A 24,764-nucleotide genomic window follows, 5' to 3' on the forward strand; every position below is an offset into this window, starting at 1 on the left:
GGGCGTCCTCGGTGCTTTCAGAGAGCTCCCAGCTGAGTTGAACACAGCCCTTCACAGCAAAGATACCTGCAGAATCCTGTCAGAGCAGTCACCTCAAAGCCTGGTGGGTCCCTCGGCGGGGACAGGAGGTGCCCCCCCGGGGACTGTCCTCTGAGCCAGGGGGGCAGAGGGTGGCCTGTCCAGGTCTGAGGGCAGTCTGGCTATTTGAGAAGGACAAGTTCAGTGCAGCAGGAAAGGGCACATTTGGTCCAAGAGGAAACTGGGCAGAAATAGAAAGTAACATGAGGAAAGTAAATAAGTGCAAATTACGGAGTCCCCCACACGCCCCTGTGCCCGTTGGTGGTTTGGGGTGCAGACACTAAGGGAAGAGGACTCAGGCTTATTGGGGAGCAGCATGGGAGGGAGGCAGGAAGGAAGCCAGCCCGGTGGCCAGGCCAGCGAGGCCTCCGCATGCCCAGCCTTAGCTGCACGGCGCAGGACGCCCTGCAGAGGCGCCCACGTACTGGGACAGCGCCAGGCCTGTCCCTCCGCCTCGTGGAGTCTCCCGCCACCTACCCACACGCTGAGCAGGGGTCCTGGCGGGGCATGTCAGCCACACCCCACAGGGGGAGCAGTGTTTAAATAGGGAGGTAACAGGAATGAGCTATCGGGCGTGGGGATCGTGCTGTGTGCTGAGCCGTCAGCCGGAAACTGCAAGGGGATCGATTGTGTCGAGGAAAGTGAGTCACTGCCCCTCAGGAATTCATCTAGTGACACAGACAGTTCACATGCGTGAGCGATGGTAAGAAACCCAAGCAGGAGAGCGGTGAGTGAGGAGGGCAGCGCCAGAGTCAAAGGAAGATGCAGGCTGCTGTCCAGTCCCAGGTGACAGGAGCCCAAGCAAGTCGGTCATAGTCACTTTGGAGATGGTGAGGGTGGAGCTTTGGTGGTGAAGGCGAGCCGGAGGGCCCCAGGCGGATGAGGAGGCTGTCCAGACGAGTTCCGTGCTTGCCAAAAAGCGCAAGGTGAGGGACCTGCCTGGGGGAGCGGGGGGACTGGGGACAAGCTTCCGGGTTTCTGGGCCGTTACTGATGGTTTAAGGCCATGGGAACTGTGTGCGGGACTCGGGGACTCGGGACTCCGTTGGCGTTGGTTTTGCCCTTGCTCCTCTGAGGCCTCCCCTGCCCGTCTGGGGACACGGGGGCAGCTCCCCACCCTCCCTCTCCAGCCACGGGACTCTGCCCGCCTGTGTTTGGAGGGAGATTCTGCTAAAGGAGCAGTAGCCAGAAAGCCATCGAAAACCCTGCAGTCGTAAACAGAGAAGCCCGCAGACCCCTGGACAGACCCGCTAAGGGCCGGGTGACAGTGTCACTGCAGCAGAAATGCCTGTTGGGGGCCATGGAGGGTACTGTTGTGGGCCTGGCCCCGCGAGAGTGGTGAGCAAAGGCAGGCGGTGTCGCAAGAAGCCTGGAACGGACCGGAGAGCAGGCGAGGGAGCCATGTGCGGTTTTGAGCTTTGATAAAACTGAATCCGCAGGGATATGTGACACATGGGAGAAGATGGTGGCGATGGTGGTGAGCTGTGCAGACGGGTAGGCAAAGGGTGAAGGAAGGCACCTCCAGTCGCCTCCTCATCTTGTAAGATCCGGAAGCAGAGTGGCCGTTGCTGGGGACCGACGTCAGTGCTTGTGGTGCCTGGTGCCCGGAGAGAGCTGGTGGTCAGTGCTCGCAGATCAGCAGAGGTCAGAGCAGGCAGGATGGGCCTGGAGTCGGTGGCTGTCCACGGGGCAGTGGGAGAACCGTGAGCACAGAAGCAGACTCCGTGTGGGGAGTCGAGTCAGGAGCAGCTAAGCGAGTACTGGCGTCAGCCTGTGGAGGCTGACAAGTGGGACAGGAGAGAGGAGAGGTGTGGGAGCTCAGCCCAGGTGAGCTCTTAGGTTGCCGTGGGCTTTGCCGAGAAGGACAGACACACTGGAGGGCACAGCAGACGCTGCCCGGGGCGCATGCGGGCCCTGTGCCAGGCCTTGTGCTGGGCGTCCCCACACTCATCTCTGAGTGACCCTGCACAGCAGCTATGGGGACGGGACGGCAGTGACGAAGGGCTGAGGTGGCCTGCGTTCTTCAAGGAGCTAGACCTCTGCTGTGTCTCCTTCTGAAGTGCAGAGTCTCGGTTTAGTTCCCACTTTGCATCAGTGACGCAGAGCCACCCTGCTCCCTTCCTAGCCGCTCTCTGCACTTGGGCATTTGCTGCACGTCGGTCCTTCCTCCACGAAAGCAGGGCCCTCCGTGTAGTGACAGTGGTGATGTCTGGTGCTGAACAGTGCTTAGCTCCCTGTAGGTGCTCAGACACAGTGCTGAGCGGACAGGAGGTAAGTGGACCTTAGGACGAGCATCCTCCTCGGCTTGGGGGTTGGACGCGCCCTTGTGCAGGCAGGAGGCGGGGCCGGGCCTTGCACTGTGGTGCAGACTCCTTGGAGGCAAAGGCCACGGGCTGCCCGTGGAGCCCAGTCCATGGCTCATGTCTCAGACACAGGAGCTGCAGGGACGCTGTGTGCTGCCATCGGGCCTGCTCCGTACGTACGTCTGGGGCACCCAGAGAAATGGCTTTTGTACAGGTGTGGAAGGGGAAGGAAGTGGCAGGTGGAGGTGGGTTTCAGGTATGCAGGTGGAAGTCTGAGTCTTAAACCACAGCGAGGCCATGGCGTTGTCCTAGGGAGGCCGAGCGTCTCCTGCCTCTGGTGGAAGCGCTGTGTTCCCCTCGCCTCTTTCCTTCCCACTGTCCCCTCCCTCCGTCACCTGGCTCGGTAGTCACTGATGGACCCACTGTGTCTCCTAGGATCCCCGGCCGGCTAAATGACAGGAGGACCCCTTTGGGCGAGCTGAACTGGATCTTCACGGCCATCACCGACACCATCGCGTGGAACGTGCTCCCTCGGGGTGAGGCTGCAGCCCCGGCCTGGGCGGGGAGGGCTGCAGGCCAGGAGCAGGACACACTGCCGGGGACATAGGACGAGTGAGATGGAGCAGGGGTTCTCCCCAGTGAGGAGAGCGATGGGGGGACAAAAGGCAGAAGGGAAGGAACCACAGGCGCTCGCCGTGAGAGTGAGCTGGGCCACGTGACAGGTGCCGTGTGAGCCCCACAGGAGTTTGCTGCTTTCCAGGCAGATTCAGGGCTCATCTTCCACAATCACTGGCACTGCCCTTGTTCCTTAAAACCACAATCACTGTGGTAAACTTGTTGATTGGCTGGGTTTGGGAGTTTATCCATATTTACGTATGTAAGCATGTACTTATGTACTGACAGTGGATAATGTACCTGTTAGTCCCAACTTGCTTGTAAAAATTTTTGATGGAAGTAAATTTGTGTATTTGTCTTTAAATGCTGGACATGAGTCATTGAAGACGCCTTTTTATCTTTTCTCTGCCCTCAGATCTCTTCCAGAAGCTCTTCAGACAGGACCTGTTGGTGGCTAGTCTGTTTCGAAATTTTCTTCTGGCAGAAAGGGTCATGAGGTCATGTAACTGCACCCCGGTCAGCAGCCCCCGCCTGCCCCCCACCTACATGCACGCGATGTGGTAAGTGGCACGCCGGCCTGCTGCGGACGGACAGCTCCGCTCCCTAAATAGTGTGGGTGCTCTCGTGCTGTGCTCGTACTGCTGAGGTTCGTGGTGTTAGGTGCCGCCAGAGAGGGACACTGGCCACCAAACTTGGAGACCTGGGTGCTGCTCACAGGGAATGAGATCCTGCCCACAGCTGTTGGCCAGCAGGCAGCCTGGGGGTGTTTCAGGACTGGGAGGGCCCCTCGTCCCGGAGCCCCCCCGCGATTCTGTCACTCAGGGGCAGGATGGTGCCTCAGAGGGACGGGTGTTGGGAAAAGAATCTGCCGGCTGGATTCATGAAGTGAGCCCACGAAGGCTCCAGAGAATTAGCCTGTGGGCTCGTGACCAGTCCATGTGCTTACTGCACGTACGCGCGCACACACACACACGCATGCTCGCATGTATGCATACACGTATACACGCACGCGTCCCTGCACAGATACGCACGAGTGTGGTCTTCATAGCTGTCGCTTACACCTTTCCCCCAAAACTGGGGAACTGCCGTTAACACTACTAACAGTAGTTGGACGATAACCACGGCGTCAGTTGTCTTGAATCTCGACCGTGTGTCTGAAGGCATGCCGTTTCTCCTGTCTCCTTGCTTTTTAGCACAGAGTCTGAGGAAGTGCTGATGGGGTGGTAAAGGAGAGCGAGTCTCGCTTATCCCCGTCAGCGGGAGAAACCCCGATACAAGTGTTTAGACAGAGCCATTCACTGAGGCTTAACCTGAAAACCATTTCACGGTGTGTTTTCATGGTCAGGTTTGTTTCAGCTGGTGATTTTTTTTTTTTTTTTTTTTTAAGATTTTATTGGGGGAGGGGAACAGGACTTTATTGGGGAACAGTGTGTACTTCTAGGACTTTTTCTCCAAGTCAAGTTGTTGTCCTTTCAATCTTAGTTGTGGAGGGCACAGCTTAGCTCCAGCTCCAGGTCCAGTTGCTAGTTGCAGGGGGCGCAGCCCACCATCCCTTGCAGGAGTCTAACCGGCAACCTTGTGGTTGAGAGGACACGCTCCAACCAACGGAGCCATCCGGGAGCTCAGCGGCCGCTCAGCTCAAGGTGCCGTGGTCAATCTTAGTTGCAGGGGGCGCTGCCCACCATCCCTTGCGGGACTCGAGGAATTGAACTGGCAACCTTGTGGTTGAGAGCCCACTGGCCCATGTGGGAATTGAACCGGCAGCCTTCGGAGTTAGGAGCACGGAGCTCTAACCACCTGAGCCACCGGGCCGGCCCCAGCTGGTGATTTTTTAAAAAATATGTGCGCAACCCCTTTTCTCTGACCCCAGAAGCCCAAAGAACCAAGAGGACTTTGTAAGCTAACTGCCTCTCATTCACTCAAGGAAAATCAGGAACTACCATTCTTATCTGTGCAATAAAGAAAGCTGCACTGTGCTGGCCAGAAAAGGTTAAAACACGCATCACCCCTAAGCTTTTTAGGAGTTTACAGAGTAACACAGAGAACGCTGATACAGCGAAACCCAGCTGTAGGAAGCGAGGTCTCCGGAAGACCCAGCCATGTAGCAACTTCAGTCATGTGTGAACGGAATGGCAGACCACAGCAAATCCCATTTCCACAAATCCATGAAGACTAGAATTGGATGAGAATTGTTTGAAAAGCCTTTGTAAGACTTGGAATGAATAATTAGAACGGGGACCCACGTTTCTGGAAGAGCAGATCTTCACAGGAGTCTTATTCCCATGAGAAAAGCGGTGCCTGAAATCCTGTCCATTCCTTCTGAACCAGACTTATAAAACATCTTTTATTTTAAAAAGGAAAAAGGAAAAGAAAAGAAAAAAGAAAGACAGGCAGAAGAGCTGAGTGGGGTCAGTGCCGCATCTGCCCATGGCCGGAAAACTAGTACAACAGGAAACGGGCTGCCCAGTGTAAAGGGCCTTCCAGCCACTAGGGCCTCACCAAGCCACACAGGTCCCTTAGGAGGAGGCAATGTGACGTCCACCTGGCCAGCCAGCAGCGAGTCCACGTCTTGGGACATGTTTCTCTAGGTGTAAAGTGGCCTCCGTGCAATGTGCTCAGCTGCAGAGAGGAAAGCTGATGGTGTGCTGTGCTGGGAACAGAGCCACGACCAGAGCTGAGCAGAGAGCAAAAAGGAGAGGCGGGGGGAGCAGCTGCAAGGGCACAGGCTGCAGCGCGGCCGCCAACGTGGGAGAACAGGCCTGGGCACCTCGGGTCGCCGTGTCACCTCCAGACTGGGCTCGGCACCATTGGAGTTACCAGGGGCTTTGGGCACAGCTCGTTCCCATGATGCAGCGCTCGAAACCGGTGCCCAGAGCGTTCCCGTGCCCATTAATGGACCAAAGCTTGTGGGTCCCCAGGGAGCGCTCCGCCAAGGTAGTCAGAGCTGCGCTGGGAACCAGTAATTCACCCCGCAGTCATTATATCCCTTGGGTGGTGATGGAGAGGTTGAATTCCTGGCAGGAGAAGAAGGGAACAACGCGTAACAAAAATTGAGGTTAAAGCACAGAGTAATACCCATTTACACTTGGCCTCGGGCGGGGTGCTAATGATGAACTGCTCAGGGCCTGTTCCTGTTTAATTTTTGATGCGAAGCCGTAAGGGAGCTGTTCCCTTTCACTTCCAATTTCAGCCGGTCCTGGAACCCTCGTGTTTCTCGGTGGTAATGACCTGTACCTTCCGTGCCACCGAGGGCGCCATGCTCGCTGACTGATGGGTGCAGCTGGAGGCCGCGCTCCTGGAAGGCTGTCATCCCGGCCCCTCCTCAGGCGGTCGCGGCAGCGTCTCAGGCCCATTTCCTGAAATCCGGGCCGTGATGATCCGAGCAGCCCAGCACCCAGCGCCCACGGAACGGTCCTTCCCGAGCAGCAGCGCACACGCCCCGCCCCCACGCCGGTGCCGGAAGCAGGGCCTCGGGCCTGGGGACTCGTTTTTCCTGTCCCTCAGGGAGAACCCAAGTCCAGACGCCACACTCCCTGTGATCACTGCACCCTGCAGATGCAGCCGTTCTGGTGGATGCATCCTCCGCCAGGAGCAGGTCGCTGTGCCGTGCAGCTGTGCAGCTTAGTGGGGCCCTGAGCTTCTCAAATGTGACCCTTTCCTTTTGCGTAAACCACCAGCGGCCCAGAGAGGGCGGCTGGCTTGCCAGTGCCCGCCCGCCATGCGCCCCACACCTCCCCTCAGGCATCCTGCACCTTCCACTGCGCTGGTCGTCAGATTTGACCGCCTGGTGTCAGCGGGTCTCAGGTGTCCTGTCCTCTGTCACTCAGACAGCTGCGCCCCTACAGTCGATGGCCCCGAGCAGCTCGTCTGCATCCCTCCCCATGACCTAAGGGACACCCCTGCCCTGTGACTTCCTGTCATGTGGCAGTCTCCTGAGCCTCTGTGCACAAATGAAAACACAGCCATCCTGGGCTGGTTTCCTGCATGAAAAAGTGTGCAGCACACGGTCCCCAGTGCGTGGACCTAGGTTGGGGCCAGCCCTGAGGAGCCATCAGGCCTCATGGTGACAGTGGTCACACTTCTTAGGATGGTCAGCCCTGGCTGATGTGGTTTCTCTGTGGAGGACGAGGAAGCCAGAGCAGACGGTGCTGAGTACTCTTTCCGGGCAGCTGGCTCTTGGTGCTTTATCTCGAGTCCCGTTGCTCGGGAACCTGCGGGCAGTTTCTAATGGGTTGGGATTCTTCGTCTTCGTGATTGTGATGAGGTGGGCAGGACAGGGCACGGCAGCCGCTGTACATGAGGGCGATCCCAGAGGTGCCCGCCGGCCCCCCTCGGAGCTGGGTGCGCGGCCAGCTGCCACCACACCCATCCACCTCACACCTTCTTCTCCCAACTGTGCACACCTTTCTCCTTCTAACTCCTGAAGCTGAAACTTTCTATTTGATAAAACTCAAGGCATCCTTGTAGAGCTTAATTGCAATAATTGACTTTGCTTCTGTCTTAACAAAGAGTAAGTGCCTCCCTCATGGCTGCTAAACAACCAGTTTGCCTGCAGCCCGGGCATTTATTGAGCGCGTGGGAGCTGCTTATGCCTGTACTGTGGGCACATTTGATTAGCTTCTGATTGCCTCTTAATTAGATTGGTGGGGGAAGGGCACGCGTGAGCAGAGGGGGCCAGTCTGGGAGAAAACGAACCGTCTCATGTATTTGAATAATGGGACGTCGTTTTGTTCATCTGAAATTCCTACTGTTTTCTCGGGGGGTTATGTTTTTCTCCTTGTTTGATCCTTCATGAGGACATCTGAGGAGGTGCCGTCGGACACTCAGTTCCATTAGGCCAAGTGAACAGAACGTGGGCTCCTTGAGTCTGAGGAAATGCCCTGGAGCAGCGTGTGCAGTACTGGAAACTAAGTTGTGTGCTGAGCGTGACTTGGTTTCCACGAGGGGCCCGCTCGTTAAAGGAAGGAAGTAGGAATGGAAGCATCACGAGGTCCGTGGGACCGGGCTGCGGTCGCGGGCTGCGGAGTGAGGCAGCGACCGGCATCCCGTTTAGCCCTGACCTTGGACGTGCGGCGGGTGCAGCTCCCTGAGTGTCCCTTGCCCCGCCAGCGACTCTGCCGAGGCCTTCCTGTCACTCAGGGTCTCGCAGGGCTCTGGAAGGGAGACTCGAGCGTTAGCCCATCTCGCACGTGTGAGACGACCTTCGGGAGATGAGCCAGCAGTGCCAGGCCCGGAGCCAGGCTGTCAGTCAAAGAGGCTGTTGCCCCCCTAAAACAGCACCGCCTGTCTCGTCCCCAAGTGGTTGGTGTTGGGCACAGGTGCAGACCACTGAGGGATGCTGGGCCAGACAGCGCTGGCAGTCTGGGGAGGTGGGGGGCTAGCGGGGTGCCATGGGCGGGACGAGGGGCATTCCAGGTCCCCCTGGCCTCACGCCGGCTCATTCCTGATGAAGCGTCTTGGCCTGACCCTTGCCTCCTGTGGCACATTGGTGTGTGACGTAGCTGCTGTCCGGCCACTCTGGTGTCACAGCTGCTCCCTGGGCGTGCGCAGGCCACTGCGCTGGGTGTGCTCACGTTGGGTGGGACCCACACTAGAAGGTGGGACAAGTCCCTTTATTTTCCCCAAACTTGTTTCTCACTTTAAAAAGAAAAGATGTCACAGCACAATGGTTTGAGCATGCTGCCAGCCACCTGTTCCTGCTCCCGTGCCCTCCGCCAGGAGCCATGGGCACAGCCGCTGCCTGCTGTGTCTGGGGCCCTCCTGTTGAAGCCAGTCAGTGACGCCCAGTGGCCGTCCCTCTCTTCTCTCCCCAGGCAAGCCTGGGACCTCGCCGTGGACATCTGCCTCTCCCAGCTGCCCACGATCATCGAGGAAGGCACTGCATTTCGGGTGAGTCCCTCTGGGTGTCCTGCGTGGGTTGCCCTGGGGGCTGCTTCTGTGGGCACCTGGGCTGCAAAGCGCCTGTCAGGTGGGGCGCCCAGGACACGAGGGTATCTGACTGCGCTTAGTCAGAAGTTCAAAAGAGTGTGTCAGCCAGAGGTTAAAGATAGATTCTGAGGTGGTCAGCCCTCAGGAAGTGTCTTCTGTTAAAACCTTGCCACATAAATCTGCTTTCCCCGCGCCCCACATCCCGCCTTTAACCGTGGGTGTCCCTGAGACGCTGCTCCCCTTGCTGTGCCTGGAAGCCTCTGAGGGCGCAGTGCTCAGCCCCAGGGACTGTGTGGGCCCCGGGCCACATTTCCTAGGGGGTCTGCGGTCATGGAGTCAGTGCCATTTTAGTTGTGGCGCTGAGAGAGTAACTCCACCGGGGTCTCCCAGCAGCTCTCCCAGGGCCCCCTTTTGTTTTGTTCACGATTCATTTCCTGAGTGTTTGCTGTATGTGGATGCCAGGTCTGATGCCTGGTCCCTTCCTCAGGAGTCCCGTGAGAAGAGAAGTCACAGCTCTCAAGTTAGAGCACCCTTAGCAACAGGTGGAGGTGGGAGGCCCGGGGGCTGTTACCCAGAGGGGTGCAGGGGGTGGGGGCGGGGCGGCCCGGCGGCCCTCCCGTGTGCCTGAGCTCTCCCACGGAGGCCAGGTTTGGAAAAGCTTGTAGGACTTTGGCTTTTACACGTGTGCTCTGTGCATGGTTTCGTTCTGTACCGTTAGGGAATCAGAGCTGTGTGCCCCATGTGAAATCATCCGGGTTCTCTGTTCTGGCCTTCTGCTCCTGTGCCAGGCACCCTGCCTTGTCAGCGAGCTTAGAATTTCATCTCTCATCTGCGGGAAGCGTGTTCTGCGTTGGGGAATAATTTCACCACATTTGACCGGGGGATGGAGTAACTGAGGTGGACCTCATGCTAGCTTTTTAATAGTTTTCACGTTTTTGAAGCATAACATACGTATAGAAAATTCCCTGTGTCATAAGCACGCAGCCTGCCGAGTCCAAGCTGCATGGACACACTCCAGGGACCAGCACCCACATGGAGCAGCCCCTGGAGCCCCTCCCGGCCGCCCTGGCACTGCCTTCCCCCAGGGCTGCCGCCGCCCACGGCTCTGTATTCAGATGGGTGCAGCCTCCCACCCCACCGCTTTCGCACGGCTCCGCATTGTCGCTCCCTCTTGTGACAGCGGTGGCGCTACACTGCTCGCTTGTCATCCCAGGGCCAGCGGGCACTTGGAGTGTCCAGGGTGCGGCCCCCACCAACGGTGCTGGCCAGGTCCCGGCTGCTGTTGACACCTGAGGCTAAAGAGGAAGCAGGACTGTGGGGCCTTTGTTTGAAATGTTCATAGTTTGTTCATTATGGATTTTTGCCTTAATGTTTATCTGTTGAGTATTGTATCCAAGTTTTCTTTACCTCAATGGGTGAGTTTTTTGGTGCCTCCTTAAGTTTTGTGCCTGAGGCCAGTGCCTCCCTCACCCCACCCCAGGTCCAGCCCGGCCTTGTGCATTTGTGACAGGTGTGTGCACTCGAGGTGCAAGTTCTGGTCACAGGTGTGCGTCCCTCGGTTTAGCAGCTGCTGCCAGACAGTGTCCCGGGAGGTTTCTGCCCACAGCTTGGGCAGTGTTCTCGCTCTACATCCTGATCGATGGTGTTGTCCAGCTTTTCCCCCTTTTGGTCTAGTTTAGTGTGAAAAGGTATTTCATTGAGATTTGGTCTTGTATTTCCCTGTTTCGTATTTTTATTGGCCATTCGAATATCCTCCTTTGTAAATTCATTTTTCTCTTATATTATCTGTTTCTTATTGATGTGTAGTGGTTTGGTGTATGTTCTGAATACGAATCCTTTGTGATGCATTGTGAATACCTTTTTTCACTCTGCAGGTGTCCTTTTCAGGTGTGTGACACAGAGATTCGGTACCTATGTACGTTATGAAGTGATCACCACAGTAAATCGTTGCCTCTGTCACCCTTACAAAGTTATTACAGTATTTCTGAGTATTTTCTCTGTGCCATTAGTTATATCCCCGTGACGTAATAATTTTGTAACTGGAAGTTTGTACCCTTTACTCTCCGTCACCCGTTTCAGCCACCCCCCCACCCCGTCCCTCTGCCGGCCACCAGTGTGTGTTCTAATCCATCACTATGGCTGCAAATAGTGTCTTTTTAAATTTCGTTTTTTATTTTATTTATATATGTTGTTTACAAGTGATTTTGTAAACTATTAAATTCACTTTTGTTCTAGTAATTTTCCTATAAATGACTGGCCTGTCTTAAAACTAAAAGAAAGCGTAGCATTTACGAGTATTCAGTCTTCCAGTCAGCGGTGGGAAGTGACGGATTTTTATTCACAGTGGCAAGGACCCTGTCAGCACTGGTGTTTGTTCACGGAGAGAGAGAGGCAAGGAGAAGAAGCTTGCACAGCTGACTTCCCTGAGGGTTTAAAGAGAGCCGTCTGCGAGCTCAGCGGTCTCACAGGTGGTTGGACATTGAATGCGCTGGGCTGTGCGGGGGTTTGTTGTCTCTTCTTGAGCAGTGAGGTCGTCCATAAGTAGCGAGAGTATCATTCCCCTGCTGGCACACACAGGAGCCAGGATCGGTGTGTTTGCGGTGGGGACAGCAAGTGAGACGAGCAGGAAGTGTGTGGAGATAAACCAGCTTTCCTCTCTCATGTGACAGCACAAGGCCGGCTGGGTCTGCCCAGTGGTCAGGCCTGGCTCTTCGTGCTCGTAGCCAGCTGCCCACTTTTAGTCCATGGCACGTGGTGCCTCTTGTCAGACCTGCAGACTGTCTGAGCCGTGGGCTGACAGCAGAGCAGACCGCCTGCATCAGAGTTGTCCTGGGAGGCCCTGGCCACGTGGCCACGTGACTCAGCCTGTGCCCACCACGTGTGTGAGCTCTCCTCTGGAACACTCATCCTGGGTTCCGTCTTCTCCCCCCCCCCCCCCCCCCCGACTCTGCACAGCAGCACTGACACTGCAGAGAGCATCTTGGAGACCTGGCCACAGCATCCGCTCTGAATCATTGTCCGATGCATGAGGGCTGCTCCACATAGGGTTCGTGGCGCCTCCTTCACGAGACTGAGCCACGCATGTGCTGGGCGGTCGCCGTGGTTCGCGCTCTAGGAAGCATGCCGGCTTCAGCTCACTCCTGCAGCGAAGGCTTTTCCTTCTCGGTTGTGCTGGGTGGGAAGGTCAGAAGCGCCCGTCTTGCCCGCTGCCTGGAGCAGGTTCTCCAATAGTGCACAGCCTGGTAACTCAGGCAGGAGCCAGCCCGACAGGGAGGGAGAGGACAAGGCTGGATGTGGGCTTCCCAGCGGCCCCTCACAGACAGAGGGTTTTCCGTGCAGCTGTGTTCTCGCCAGACGTGGGGAGGGAGGGCGCACTTCACCAGGTTGCTGCTTTTACACCAATTGATGAATAATTCACGGAGAAACAGGAAAATCACTTGGGAGGCTCTGTTCCAGTTCATTCTGCCCCCAAATTTAATTGACTTGATGTAAGCTGACTCTGCAGGAACGTGAATTCTTAAGTGGTGAGTGTTCTCTGCATTCTCACGTGACGCACTGTTTATGACGGGCCTGGTGACTCTGATGTCCAGGCGTCTCCGGGAGGCATGGAGAGAGCACACCTGGAGTGTGGTGGCTCTGATACGCGGAGGCCCTGCCCACGGCTCAGAGTGTCCACACGGCTGGAACCCGGGGATCGCAGGCCGGCGTCCCTCCCTTACATACAGCTGTGCCTCTGAAGTGCAGCCACCGCTCTCCCCATGGGAAACAAAGACGGTGGGGCAGAGCTGACAGGGTGGGAGGCAGAGGTTTGTGATTTGGGGATTCTTTTTATTTGGGGCTCGGACAGCAGAACTATATGGAGTGAAAATGGTTCCATGAGACAGCACAACCCAGCAGGCCGTCTTCTTGGCCTCAGTTCCCAGACCTCCTTTCACGGCCGCGTCCCCCTCCCATGGCCGCGTCCCCCTCCCACTGGAGCCACCTTTTCTGGGGTTTCCGTTGTCTTGCCATCGCCAGGAAAGCCATCCCCTCCACAGTGCCAAAGCGAGGACACACCAGCCTCTACACCCCCATGGCCACTGTTCAGCTTGTCCCTCCATCACTCTGACTTCTGGGGGCCCCTGCTGGCCTGCCTCACCCACTGATCCCAGGTCAGGCACAGTCTTCTCACATCCTCTGCTCCCTGTCCCCTCACTCTGAGGTCCCTGAGTAAATTGCACCTCTGGGTACACCCACACCCTAGTCGGGACTGGGGGAACCCGCTATACCCCGCGGTGATCACTACCCTCGAGGGGCCTTACACGCTGCCGGTTGGTCTGACCGAAGTGCTTCCTTCGTCCCTTCCAGCTCCTCTCTGCTCCGACCCACTCCAGCACCTCCTCTGCGACCATATCCTCCAGTCCTGTCTCACTGAGAAATAGAAGCGATAGGAGAGAGCCTCTGCCCGTTCCCTGTGCCTGCCCACAGCCCTGCCCCCGGCCGGTCTGCTTTCCCGTCTCCCGTTCTTGGACAGCTGCCGGTGCTCCCAGCAGCACCAGCCGACCATCTGAGCATCACTGCCCCTCCATCACCAGCCCCCCTCTTCCCGTCCTGTATCAGTTTACGAATATGCACCAGTCTCCGTCTTTAAATGAAATCTTCATCACGTGATTCCACCTGGTCCCCTCCTCCTGCAGCCTCACTTCATTGCTCGCCTTCCCCTTTCAGCCAGTTCCTTCAAAGGACTGTCTGTACTTGAGTCTCTGCATCACCTTTCATTCTGAGCCCACCCGAGCTATGCTCGGCCCACTGCCACCCAAGACTGTACTTAATGGTCTCCAGTGGGCTTTGTGTCACTCAGCCGGTCACGGTCACACTGAGTTCCGAATCTGAGTCCCGCCAGACCCGCCCCCAGGCTCTGACACTGCCGGCCACTCTTCCTCCTCCAGCTCCGCCCTCCGCTGGCCCTGCGTCCGCCTCACCTCCTTGGCCTCTAATGTGGAGAGTCCAAGGCTCATCCTAGACCCTTCCCTTTCTCACTTGACTTTCACTTCATAGCTCTGCCCAGACCTGTGTCCGGAAGTTCAGACCGTGTGCTCCGTTGGCACCGGATGTCTTCATGCAGGTGTCCAGTGGGCATCTTTAAGTCCACGCAGCCAGACGAATCCCCGTCTCCTCCCAGCAGCTCACACCGCCGTCCCACCTCAGCTCAGGCCCCCCCCTTCCCGGTGCTCAGGCCACGCGCCCTGCGTCGTCCTGGACTCCGGTCCTTCTCCCGTCCGTCCCCGCGCCCAGTCTGTGTACATACTCTGCTGGTTCTCCTGGACAGTACATCGGTCTGAGCACCGCTCACCACCTGCTCTGCTCCGGCGGTGCACAGTGGTGGTGGAAGTGACGGGCGGGTGGGTGTGAGGGCCAGGTGGGAAGGGTGGGTGCCTAACCCACGCCCCCTCTGCCCACCCACAGCACAGCCCGTTCTTTGCCGAGCAGCTGACCGCATTCCAGGTGTGGCTCACGATGGGCGTGGAGAACAGGAGCCCGCCTGAGCAACTTCCCATTGTGCTGCAGGTGAGTCGCTCCAGCTCAGGCCCGGCGGGCTGAGCGTCCCACGGAAGGAGGCTAGGTGACCGCGCTGTCCTGGGGGTGGTTTACCGGGAGGGGCACGCAGGTGGTGATGGCACTGGGGGAAGCAGTGCCACAGACCTTCAGAGGCATGGGAGCTGACTGCACAGTTACACCTGAAGTGCTCTCCTGGGAAAATGTGTGCCGCCACCGCCCACCCCCATGAAACACTAATTTGGGGTGTAGCAGCCACCCCCATGCCTCCCTTATGCATCAGGGACCACAGATGCAAATTAATCCTGGAGGAAGGTGACGCAGAGCCCTGAGCAAATGACAAATGGGCTGCCGTGGGCTCCAAATCCGGCACCTGTGGTCCCTGACGAAATGAGCTGGGCACCATCACCGCCCCGTCCTGGACATGCTCCCACGCTGCATGTGGTCAGGGGCCAGTCACACGGCAGCCTGTGTCACTGCACACTGCAGGCCGTGTCCCACTCCGTGGCTGGGAGATCACGTTGTGGGTCCCGCCCAGCTAAGTGTTTGGGTCGTGATCAGACAGGATGTGGTGGCCAGTACCAATGCCCATCCCAGGTGAGAAGCGCAGAAGGTATCACAGAACTTTGTCAGTTACTGTGTGTTCATGGGGGAGGCGTGTGGGCTGCGTCGTAACATGAGGACAGTATCAAAAGAGTTTTAAAACTACGGTCAGTGTAGACACCAGGGTCTAATGACTCACTGAGCCTGGCAAAGCTTTTCTGCAGTCAGGGTGGCCGGTTGAACATGGGGAGAAGCTGCAGCAGCAGGAGGGTGGGTGTTTACGTCTGTGTTCAGTTATGAAGTGCAGGGCACCCTGCCCTGGGGTCTTCGGTTTGGAGCATCGGCCAGTGCAGTCACCACTGCCCCAAAGAGCTACTGAGGTCCCTCGCCTCTGGGACACGGACGGGATCGCGAGCTTCCTGGTCCTCCTGTCCAAGGACGTCCTCCCTCAGGCTGCTCGCCGCATCGTGCATCCTGCCAGAAGCACCGCCCGCCTCACCTGGCCACATGCTCGCTGTGGGTGAACCGTGTCCCTCTGTCACCACTGTGGACACAGCCACTTGCCTTCCTGGTGTGGGTCCACTGCCCCCGTCAGTCGCACACTGGCTTTGAAGATCACGTGTTTGCAACAGAGCTGAGGTTTCACCTGGTTCTGGACGGGGGGCCAGGAATCTCAGCACAAAGGGTCTGAGAGGAGGAGGCGGCAGAGATGTCCAAATGCAACAATAGCTGCGTTGCCTCAGTAACAGGTCGGCAACAAGGTAACATCGTCTGCGCTGTTTCACTGGAGATGTTCTGATGCTGCCGGTTGTGACCGCTTTTCTGATGTTGGGAGAAGAACGCAGAAGTTGTTACTGCTTCTTACATTCTTCTGGATCAGCTTAATATAAGACTATCCCAAGTTTGCAAGATGAGCTGTGAGCAAATAAACAAATTTTCAAAACAAACAAAAAAGCAATAATAACAACAAAACAAAGAAAACTGACCAATTGGCAGAAGCCAGCGCTCTCTCCTTTAATGGGTGCAGAAAGGTGGCCGGGTGTGAATGAAGCCAGACAGACAGGATTTCGGGGGTGGCAGTGGCGCGGGGTAGCTGTTACCAGAATGTTTATGAGTGGAGCCGGTGGCCCTCCCACTGACCTCCCATTATTTCAGCAGCGGGAGGCGGTGAAGTCAGTTCCCTCCAGAGCGGGGGTGCGAGGCCGAGCGTGTCAAGTCCAGTTCTTTCAGGTCTGGCGAACATCCTCTTGTAAATGGCCTCCTATCGACTTTTTTTAAATGTTCCATTAACAATCCACTCCCTCGGGGAAAGAGGAGACCTAATAGAGCCGACTTTCTGACGCTGAAATAAGGAAAGTAACTGTGACAGAAAAGGAGAGTGTCTGTGTGTGGTCTTCCACAGAAACGTCAGAGTCTCTGTCATTCCCGAGCGGCCGGCTCCCGGGCGGTGCCCACCCTGGGTCAGTGCATGACCCTTTACTGAAGGAGAGACGGAATGAACAGGGGCACTTGGCCCACGGTGTCAGCTTCTTTCTCGTGAATCCAGTTCACTTCACCATGCTTTACCTTCAGGAGCTTTATTTTTGCCAAAGCCTGGACCCCGTTATCCATAAATTATCCTCTCGTGCCGTGGTGAGTGGGAAAGTGTTGTTTGAGGGAGAGAACTTCAGCACAGAGACTCCAGCTTTTCCGATCCCTGCTACTTTTCCCACAAGCCAGAGAGATAGCTACCTCTCCCCGGAAACTTGAGAGGCATTCGCTGATGAATGATCGTCAGGGTCAGATGCACTGTCTGCTCTGCCAGCGGCTTTGCAGCCCCTCCTGCAGACGTCAGCACGGACGTGTACTGTCACTGACAGCCCGAAGTCCTCTTTGCCCTTCTAAAAACAGGACTCCGCAGAAGGACCGGAGAGAAGACTCTGGCAGCCACAGCCCTGCGAGGCCGGGGTTGGGGTTGCTGTCCACGCTCCCTGTACACGGAGGAGCCCAGGCAGAGAAGGAGGAATCTCCAAGTTTAGAAAAGAGGGGGAAGAAAGGGATTTTAGAGGACACGGCGTGAGCACTGTACACAGACCTGGGAGTCAGCACGACCTTTCGTCAGGAGAACCGTTTGCTTTCACTGTGTTGTTTGATGTTAAATAGAATGTTTGGTCTCAAATACAGGCTGATTACTAGGGGCAGCAGGATGATAAGTGGGGTGTTACTGTTACATCCTCCCCGGGTCCCCAGAATCTGTGGTCACTGGGGGCCGCCTGGCCAGGGCTGCAGCCGCTGCACCACTAGGCCGCAGCCAGCGCTGAGCTCTCCACACACAAGACAAAGCATCCCCTTTAACTTGGGGTCTCACGTCACCATGATGAGTCTCCAGTTTGGGTTGCCACAGACGAAGGAGTTCCAGCCTTTCGCCACGACACTTAGCTCTCGTTCCCAGAGGTCCTGGGGCAGTTTGAAACTGGAGCTTAAAAATATATACTTATATATACATGCATATGTACGCACACGCACGCACACACACATGTACGCCAGTCCTGATTGTAAAAGTAACTTTAATTTATGTGGGGCTTCCATTTTAAAAAAATATAAATCAACAGAAGGAATCTGAAAAAAAGATGGAATGTTTAAAAGAACACTACCCAACATTTTCCCCAGGGCTCTTTGTTGCTGCTCTTTATTTTCCCATGAAACATTCATGATCTCAGCACAAAATCCTGCATTGCCGGAGGTCTTCAGATGCTGAGTCTGGGACCAGTGGGCCGTCGATGCTTTAAAGGAGTTTCATCAACGTGGACACACAATCGGGAAGACGATCGTGTCACAGCAGTGATGCTGACTCGTTTCCCTTTCCACTTTGCATTCGTAAATGAGCCCTTTCTTTGGGTGCCGGTCAGTGTAACACAGATAACGTGATAACGTGAACTGGCCTGGTTGGGTTTCTTAGCCCTGCGCTGTTTCTTCCTCTGCAAATCTCTCTGCTATTTACCTTGAAAAACAGAGTTTTTTCATTCACGTTTGCACTGTTTTAAACAAAAGGAATCCAAACGCAGAATCTTCACAGGCTCCAGGTCTGTTTGCTGTGTGATTCTGATGTGATGTCGCAGCCATTTCCACAGACCTGGTGAACAGGAAGCTCTGCTCAGCCTGGATGGGTTGGAAACGTGGCCTCAGGCAGCGTCGTTTTCTGTAACAACAAATAGTCGGGGCTGGCCCAGTGGCTCAGGCGGTTGGAGCTCCATGCTCATGACTCCGAAGGCTGCCAGTTCGATTCCCACATGGGCCAGTGGGCTCTCAACCACAACGCTGCCAGTTCAATTCCTCGAGTCCCGCAAGGGATGGTGGGCGGCACCCCCTGCAACTAAGATTGAACACGGCACCTTGAGCTGAGCTGCCTCCCAGATGGCTCAGTTGGTTGGAGTGCGTCCTCTCAACCACAAGGTTGCCGGTTCAACTCCTACAGGGGATGGTGGGCTGTGCCCCCTGCAACTAGAAACGGCAACTGGACCTGGAGCTGAGCTGTGCCCTCCACAACTAAGACTGAAAGGACAACAACTTGACTTGGAAAAAAAAAAAATCCTGGAAGTACACACTGTTCCCCAATAAAGTCTGTTCCCTTTTCCCAGTAAAATCTTTTTTAAAGAAAATAGTCGCTCACACGCTTCTGAAAGAAGATGGAGACGTCCACGACTGCATGCTGAAGCCAGGACCTGAGTGTTTTTTAGGCGGCCTCGTGCTGGACGGCTTTTGAGAAGAAGCTCAAGTCAGATGCAACCTCCCCTCTGCTTGGGGAGGAAACAGAATTGTCCCGAGAGCACGTGATTTAAGCCACACGGTTAGGAAGTGACAGAGTCGGGCGAGGTCAGGCCGGCCAGACTCCAAGGCCACACTTTTCCACTGCCTGTCCTTGCCCCTCCAGTCCTAACTTTCAGGCGGCAATGGCCCATGATAACCCACCATCTACAGATAAGGGGGACCCGGTCCCAGGTCAGAAGGGAGCAGCCCGCACATAACCTTTCCCAGCTTCGTAACCAGCATCTGAATGTCCCCACACGAAGCAGAACACTCAGACCCCCCATCCAGCAGTGATGTGGGAATGGGCCCCAAACCAGTGGAAGGCGAAGCAGATGGCTGCACCAACGGCTCTTCCTCCAGTCCACTTCCCTGACCTGGGCACCCCCCACCCCCGCCCCGGAAGCATCTTCTCAGGAACCTGGTGCCTTCAGGACCGCCCCGCCTCTGTCCACCACCTCGTGCTCCTGCCACCCCGCCCTCGTCCCACCAGCTGAGTTCACCCCTACACGGGGGCTGCTCTGGCCCCCACGTGTCCTCACCTTGTCCCCTCCTGCTCTGCCTTGCTGTCCTCCCCACAACTGCACCAGATCCACGTCCCTGCACCAGTGGGCCCTCTCATGGGTCCTCTGCTCACCTCCGGGACCAGGTGACACTAGAAGCCGCCTGTTCCTTCTTTGGCTTCAGTGCCAACACCCTCTCATCCACTTCCGCCTGTCCTTTCCCTCGCCCAACCAGCTCTCCCCTTGTAGGCCACCCAGCCTCGCTGGGCTGTCCCTCCGTCCTCTTCTTCCAGAGTCTCCTTTCCCTGACCCTCCCTCTCAAGTTCTGTGAGTCACAGTTCCCACTGTCCTGCAATCTCTTTGTCCCCATTGCTCATGGATACCTGTCATGTTGGCAAGTAATCAAGTGCTATAGGCTAGTATTGTCCTGGGAGCTTTAATTTCTTATTTAATAAGACGCTTGTGCTATCCTTGTTTTATGAATTAAGAAATTGAGGTTCAGAGAAGTTAAGTAATTTGCCCAAGGTCACACAGCAGTGAGCCCCACAGCGATCTGTGTCCTCCCGCCCCGAAATCAGAGAGAGCAGGAGGGGCGGCCTCTGCATGTTGCCGGCAGTGCCATGGGTGCAGCAGGGGTGATTGAGTCACAGAAGTGTGAAGACACTGTGACCCTGTCCCGTCAGTGTCGGGTTTCTCCCAGGGAAGGTGGACCTGTCAGCATATTTATTAGCAGTTTATAATAGCAAGGATGTGATAACGACTTACATCTCTGGCACTGGGGAAACTGTTTAAATGAATTAGACACATTTGTAAAGGGACGCATGGGGCTGCCGTTGGGAGGTCATGGCCAGCCGAGTCCAGAGATGGAGAACGAGATTCAGAGTGTTGCTTAGTCAGAAAGGAGGTGAGAAATGCAACCGTGTATTATGTGGTTTAGAAGAAATAAGGGCAGTGTGTCCACAGAGACCAGTGTCTAGAGGTGCATGTACCAAAATGTCATCAGCGAAATATGTTCAGTGCAGTTAAATGCATGTCCCTGTACTTCCTGTAATGAGCGTGTTACCTGTTCATGAAGAGGTAGGTGTTTGCCTAGCCAGTCTGACCAGGCTAGGTCAGGGTGAAGGGAGCCCCTGCCGTAGTGAGGGGGCATCGGAGCCTGCCCGTCACCCCCGAGGCGACAGGCCCGGGCTTTACACGACCTGCAGTAACCCCTTGTCTGTCTTTCTTCTCAGGTGCTGTTGAGCCAGGTGCACCGTCTGCGAGCACTCGACTTGCTTGGGAGGTTCCTGGACCTGGGCCCCTGGGCGGTGAGCCTGGTGCGTGTTTCTGCATGGACGCGGGGTGGGGCAGGCGCAAGACTGTGTGTGACAGCTGTGCCATCGAGGGTGACTGGGGACGGCGAGTGAGCGGTCCATGACTTCCTCGGATGACACGCCCTGTGGGCCTCTGTTGCCGCGGCATCTGGGGTTTGGTTTTTCTGTGCCCTTTTGTCCCGTCTGCTGTTATCAGGCACCGGCTTTGCAGGACAGAAAGCGCTGCTGCCTCTGAGGGAGGGGCTGGCCTGCCCCCACCCTGCCCTGGCCGCGCGTGGCACGTTTCTCCCGGGAGCAGTTGTGAGCCCTCATTCACTGTCTTCTCACTCTGATTTTAGTCACAGTTCTGGTTATTCCTCTATAGCAGAGTTGAAATGGCCGTTTAAAACAGAAAAGTACAAAAATAGAATCAAAAGTAGAAAAAGTAGAATCATTTTAGCAACACCTCGCAACAAAGGAAATATTGAGAAGGAATCTTTAGAGTAAAGGAGATTCAAGAGACCTGCCAATCAGTTGCAATATAGGGACCCTGTTTGGTTCTGTTTGCAATTAAACATTGGAAAGCTAAAGTTGGAAAAATTAATATTCGTGAAATAATTAGAAATTTAGCTGAATATTTTATGTGATTAAAGAATAACTGTTCCCTTTTTTAGGTGTGGCAATGATATGTGGTCATGTTTTTATAAAAGAGGCCTTATCTTTAGAGACAGACGCTACATGCTCACAAATGAAATCATGTGACGTGTGCTTCAGAGCACAAGAATAAGTGGGCGTGGACGAGGGTGGGCGAGGGGCCTGGCTGGGGAGCACGTGGGCAGCAGCACGTGATTCTGTGGGTATTTAAGTGTTTCATTGTGTAATGTTAACAAAGAGGGACAGTGACAGTGCGCTGAAGGAGGAGAGAGCAAGTCTGAGAGCAGGGCAGCCATTCAGCACTGTCACTGGGCACGGACACCCCCGGGTGTCACCCACAGGTCACCAGTAGCGAGGTCGAGTCCTTGGCGAGTGGCTGTGTGAGCTTGTGCAGAGTGGTGTTACCTGGGCATCAGGGGAAAGCCTGGGTGGCACTGCTGTCTCCTGAAGGGCACAGGAAACGTGTTAGTGACGTTTGAGCGATTTTCATTTATGTGGCTCATTTTAAAAAAGCTAAATCTGGCCCTTTAAAAAATTAAACTTATTCTAATTGGAAATGTTGCTAATGTATGAACAGATGCTAGATAAGCGAGACATTAGACATGGCCTGTGACAAGGAAAGGACCCAGGACCTGCCACGGGCCTGGGCCACACCCTGCATCTGTCCCAGAGGGGGCACCTTCCCAGTGTCTTTGGAATTCCCACAAATTTGAGATAAAGAACTGATGAAATTGACATACCCGCACTTTGCCCCATCGTCCCGGTGCTGACATGCCATCTCCTCTCTTACTTCCCTATGAGAGCAGAGAGGTCCCCCAGATGCGTGTCTGCCAGAAACCAGGCACCGGGAGACCCAAAGCAGGTCCCTTCCAAGCCACTGCCAACCGGCACCTCTCAAGGCACCTTCCCCTAAAGGCCTGTCTCCCGTGCACACAAGAGTGTTGAGCGAGCTGGGCGGGCGCATCAGGGAGAGCGAGAGGCAGAGCCACACGTGAGGCTCCCAGTCAGGCCTTATGCTTGTCGCTGAGAGCAAGCAAGGCCGTCCGGTGAGGGCGGTGGGTTCCCAGGCACGAAGCTGCACGGTCCTCACAACGGGAAGCGGCACGAGGTTAATTCTGGTCTTGAGAGCAGAGCAGATGGAGTCCCTGGCACCCTCTGGGTGGGATCAGGGAGGAGGGAGTCAAGGGAAGCCCTTGCTGGCAGCAGGGCGCATCCGTTCCCGTCGCCTTCCCATGTGTGTCCCTGGCTGGCTGACGCTCTGCTCTCGCGCAGGCCTTGTCCGTGGGCATCTTCCCGTACGTGCTGAAACTGCTCCAGAGCTCGGCCCGGGAGCTGCGGCCCCTGCTCGTCTTCATCTGGGCCAAGATCCTCGCCGTGGACAGTGTGAGTTGTCGTTTCGCTGCACGTCCCCCGGCCACACTCCTCACTGAGCCGAGGCCTCCCAGAGGCCGTGGTCGCCGAGCGCCAGCAGGGTCTCCGAGGCGCGGTGCCAGGGCCTGGCTCCTTTGTCCCTCCCGCGCTGACCCCGCACTTCCTGTCCTTCTCTCCTCCAAGCCTCTCTGCCAGGCGCTGCTGGCTGTCCTCCCGGCCAGAAGGAAGCCCACGCCTCCCCGCGGGGCCCAGTCCCAGCTCTGTCACCCCGTTGTCGGGTCTCCTTTGCTGCGTGCACTGCACTTGTCCCTCTCGCCCTGCATGCTGCCTCCTGCCCGTCCCCAGCCGTCCCTCCGGCCACTAACTGACCCTGACCACTCTCTTGGCCCCGCCTCCTCCAGACCCCATCAGGCTCGTCTGCCTCTGCCCATGCGTTTCCCTCCCCGCCCTGGCCGTGGGAACGGTCACACAGAGGCCGAGGCTTCACCCGTAAGGCTCGGCCCTGCAGCACTAACGGTCACTTCTCAACCGTGACGGCCCAGCCTGCACCCCCCACCCTGTACTGTTCCTCAGAGCATGCAGTCCTCTGGCCCCTCCACAAAGATGTGGAACTGAAGGCGGTAGGAGATACACAGGTCAGCTGTCTCTGCCCTCGACAGGATCACAGAGCAGTGGGGACACAGCCATGTGCTGTGAGGCCAGAAGTCACACATCCCACAGGGGGCGCGTGCCACAAGCGCGACATTCCTGAAAGAGGAGGGGGCTGCGTTTGTGCTGGACTTAAGTGTAGGGGTGTGGAGCATAGGTGTCAGGTGGGGGGCTCAGGGACAGCTAGAGCCTGGGACAGAGGGCGTTCAGAGGCAGGCAGGTGCTCCAGTGAGCTAAGACGCTGTAGACCTCGGGAGGGCCATCAGGCAGAGGGCACTTCATTCCAGGTTTAGGGGTTCAGACTTCATTTAGCAAGTGTGAGAAACTTAAAGATTTTGGAACAAAGAAATAGTAAAAATCAAGCTGTGGTCAAATCAAATGTCAGGCCTCAGTGTAAAGAGATGGTAAGGTTAACCGCAGGGCAGAAGCCACTGAGGAGACGGACGGTGGCCGGGGAGGTGGGGCCGGTGGGCAAGGGGCAGGTGGATGTGGGAGAGACGTACTCAAGTTTGAGCCTGTGCGGTGGCAGGGGTGGCCGTGTTGGGGACAGAGGGGCGACCAGGCAAGGCGGGTGTAGTGGGGGGCACTTTCGGGAGACCACAGTGACGAGGCCCAGTGGCCGAGAGATGGAGACGGGGGCTCGTCCAGCCAGGGATGATGGTGGGCGAGCCCTCAAAGGGCTGTGGGCAGAACTGGGGGAGCAGAGGGGAGCTGTGGGGGAGCGTTCTCCAGGGGCCCTGACCCACAGAACACTAAGGAAGAGCTTTGGGGTGCAGGTGGATTCTGGGAGTGGGGAGACCCCTGCCTGTGCAGGTCGTGGAGACAGACGGATGGGCAGGGTGCTGGGCCCCAGTGCCTCGCGGTGGCTGCCTGTGGAGTCGGTGGGGGAGGGGAACAGCATCAATGCCAGGTCAGGATTGGGAGGGGGCTGGGGGGCCGTTGCTTGGTTTGAAGTGAACACTGAGCTCAGCAGGCTCCGTTGACGAGAAGCGAACCCGTGGGTATATGCGTGCGTGTGGTGCCCAGTGGCTGCCCCTCCGTGTGCAAATGTCTCTGAATTCTGACGTCACCTCTGCAGGAAGTGTGATTTTACAGATAAGAAAGTGCTGGGTTTCGGGAGCTGCTGGGGCAGCAGGGCTGGTCTGGGCTCGGGGCCTCAGTCTGAGTGGGGTCTTCCCAGATGGCAAAGTGGCAGAGCAGGTACACAGGTGGCGAGGCGTCCACTCCCCTCTGTGGGCAGAGCAAGGGGATGGCAGGCTCTGCCTGCTCCCCCGCAGCCACAGCTGGCCACCATCACCAGGGCCCCTGTGCCCTTGAAGTAGCCCTGCAGTCGGCCCGTGACCTTGGGCTCTGTCAGCAAATGTCCCTGGAGCTCTGTCTCCGGCAGCCCTTGAGCCTGGCCCTGCCCTCCTCTCTGTGCTCTCTGCCCTCGGTCCTGCACACTGCTGGCCGATAAACCACAAAAACACCCCTCCGCTCACCGCCATCCCACTAGGAGGCCCTGGCGACTCG

General features: G+C 56.6%; 1 protein-coding gene across 2 annotated transcripts in view; it reads left to right on the top strand.

Moving 5' to 3' along the window:
- The window catches only part of RPTOR (regulatory associated protein of MTOR complex 1), a 271,642-nt gene that overhangs the window by 176,787 nt on the left and 70,091 nt on the right, over positions 1–24,764 (top strand). For both annotated transcript variants that reach the window (XM_019735643.3, XM_019735644.3), the window contains exons 8-13: positions 2,816–2,916; positions 3,411–3,555; positions 8,809–8,884; positions 14,369–14,470; positions 20,520–20,603; positions 22,506–22,616. In XM_019735643.3, coding sequence (XP_019591202.3) covers positions 2,816–2,916; positions 3,411–3,555; positions 8,809–8,884; positions 14,369–14,470; positions 20,520–20,603; positions 22,506–22,616 — 619 coding nt within the window. The remainder of the gene's footprint in view (positions 1–2,815; positions 2,917–3,410; positions 3,556–8,808; positions 8,885–14,368; positions 14,471–20,519; positions 20,604–22,505; positions 22,617–24,764) is intronic.

Source organism: Rhinolophus sinicus, chromosome 12, assembly GCF_057876585.1.
Source record: "Rhinolophus sinicus isolate RSI-liver-muscle chromosome 12, RSI-T2T, whole genome shotgun sequence".
Classification (NCBI taxonomy): domain Eukaryota; kingdom Metazoa; phylum Chordata; class Mammalia; order Chiroptera; family Rhinolophidae; genus Rhinolophus; species Rhinolophus sinicus.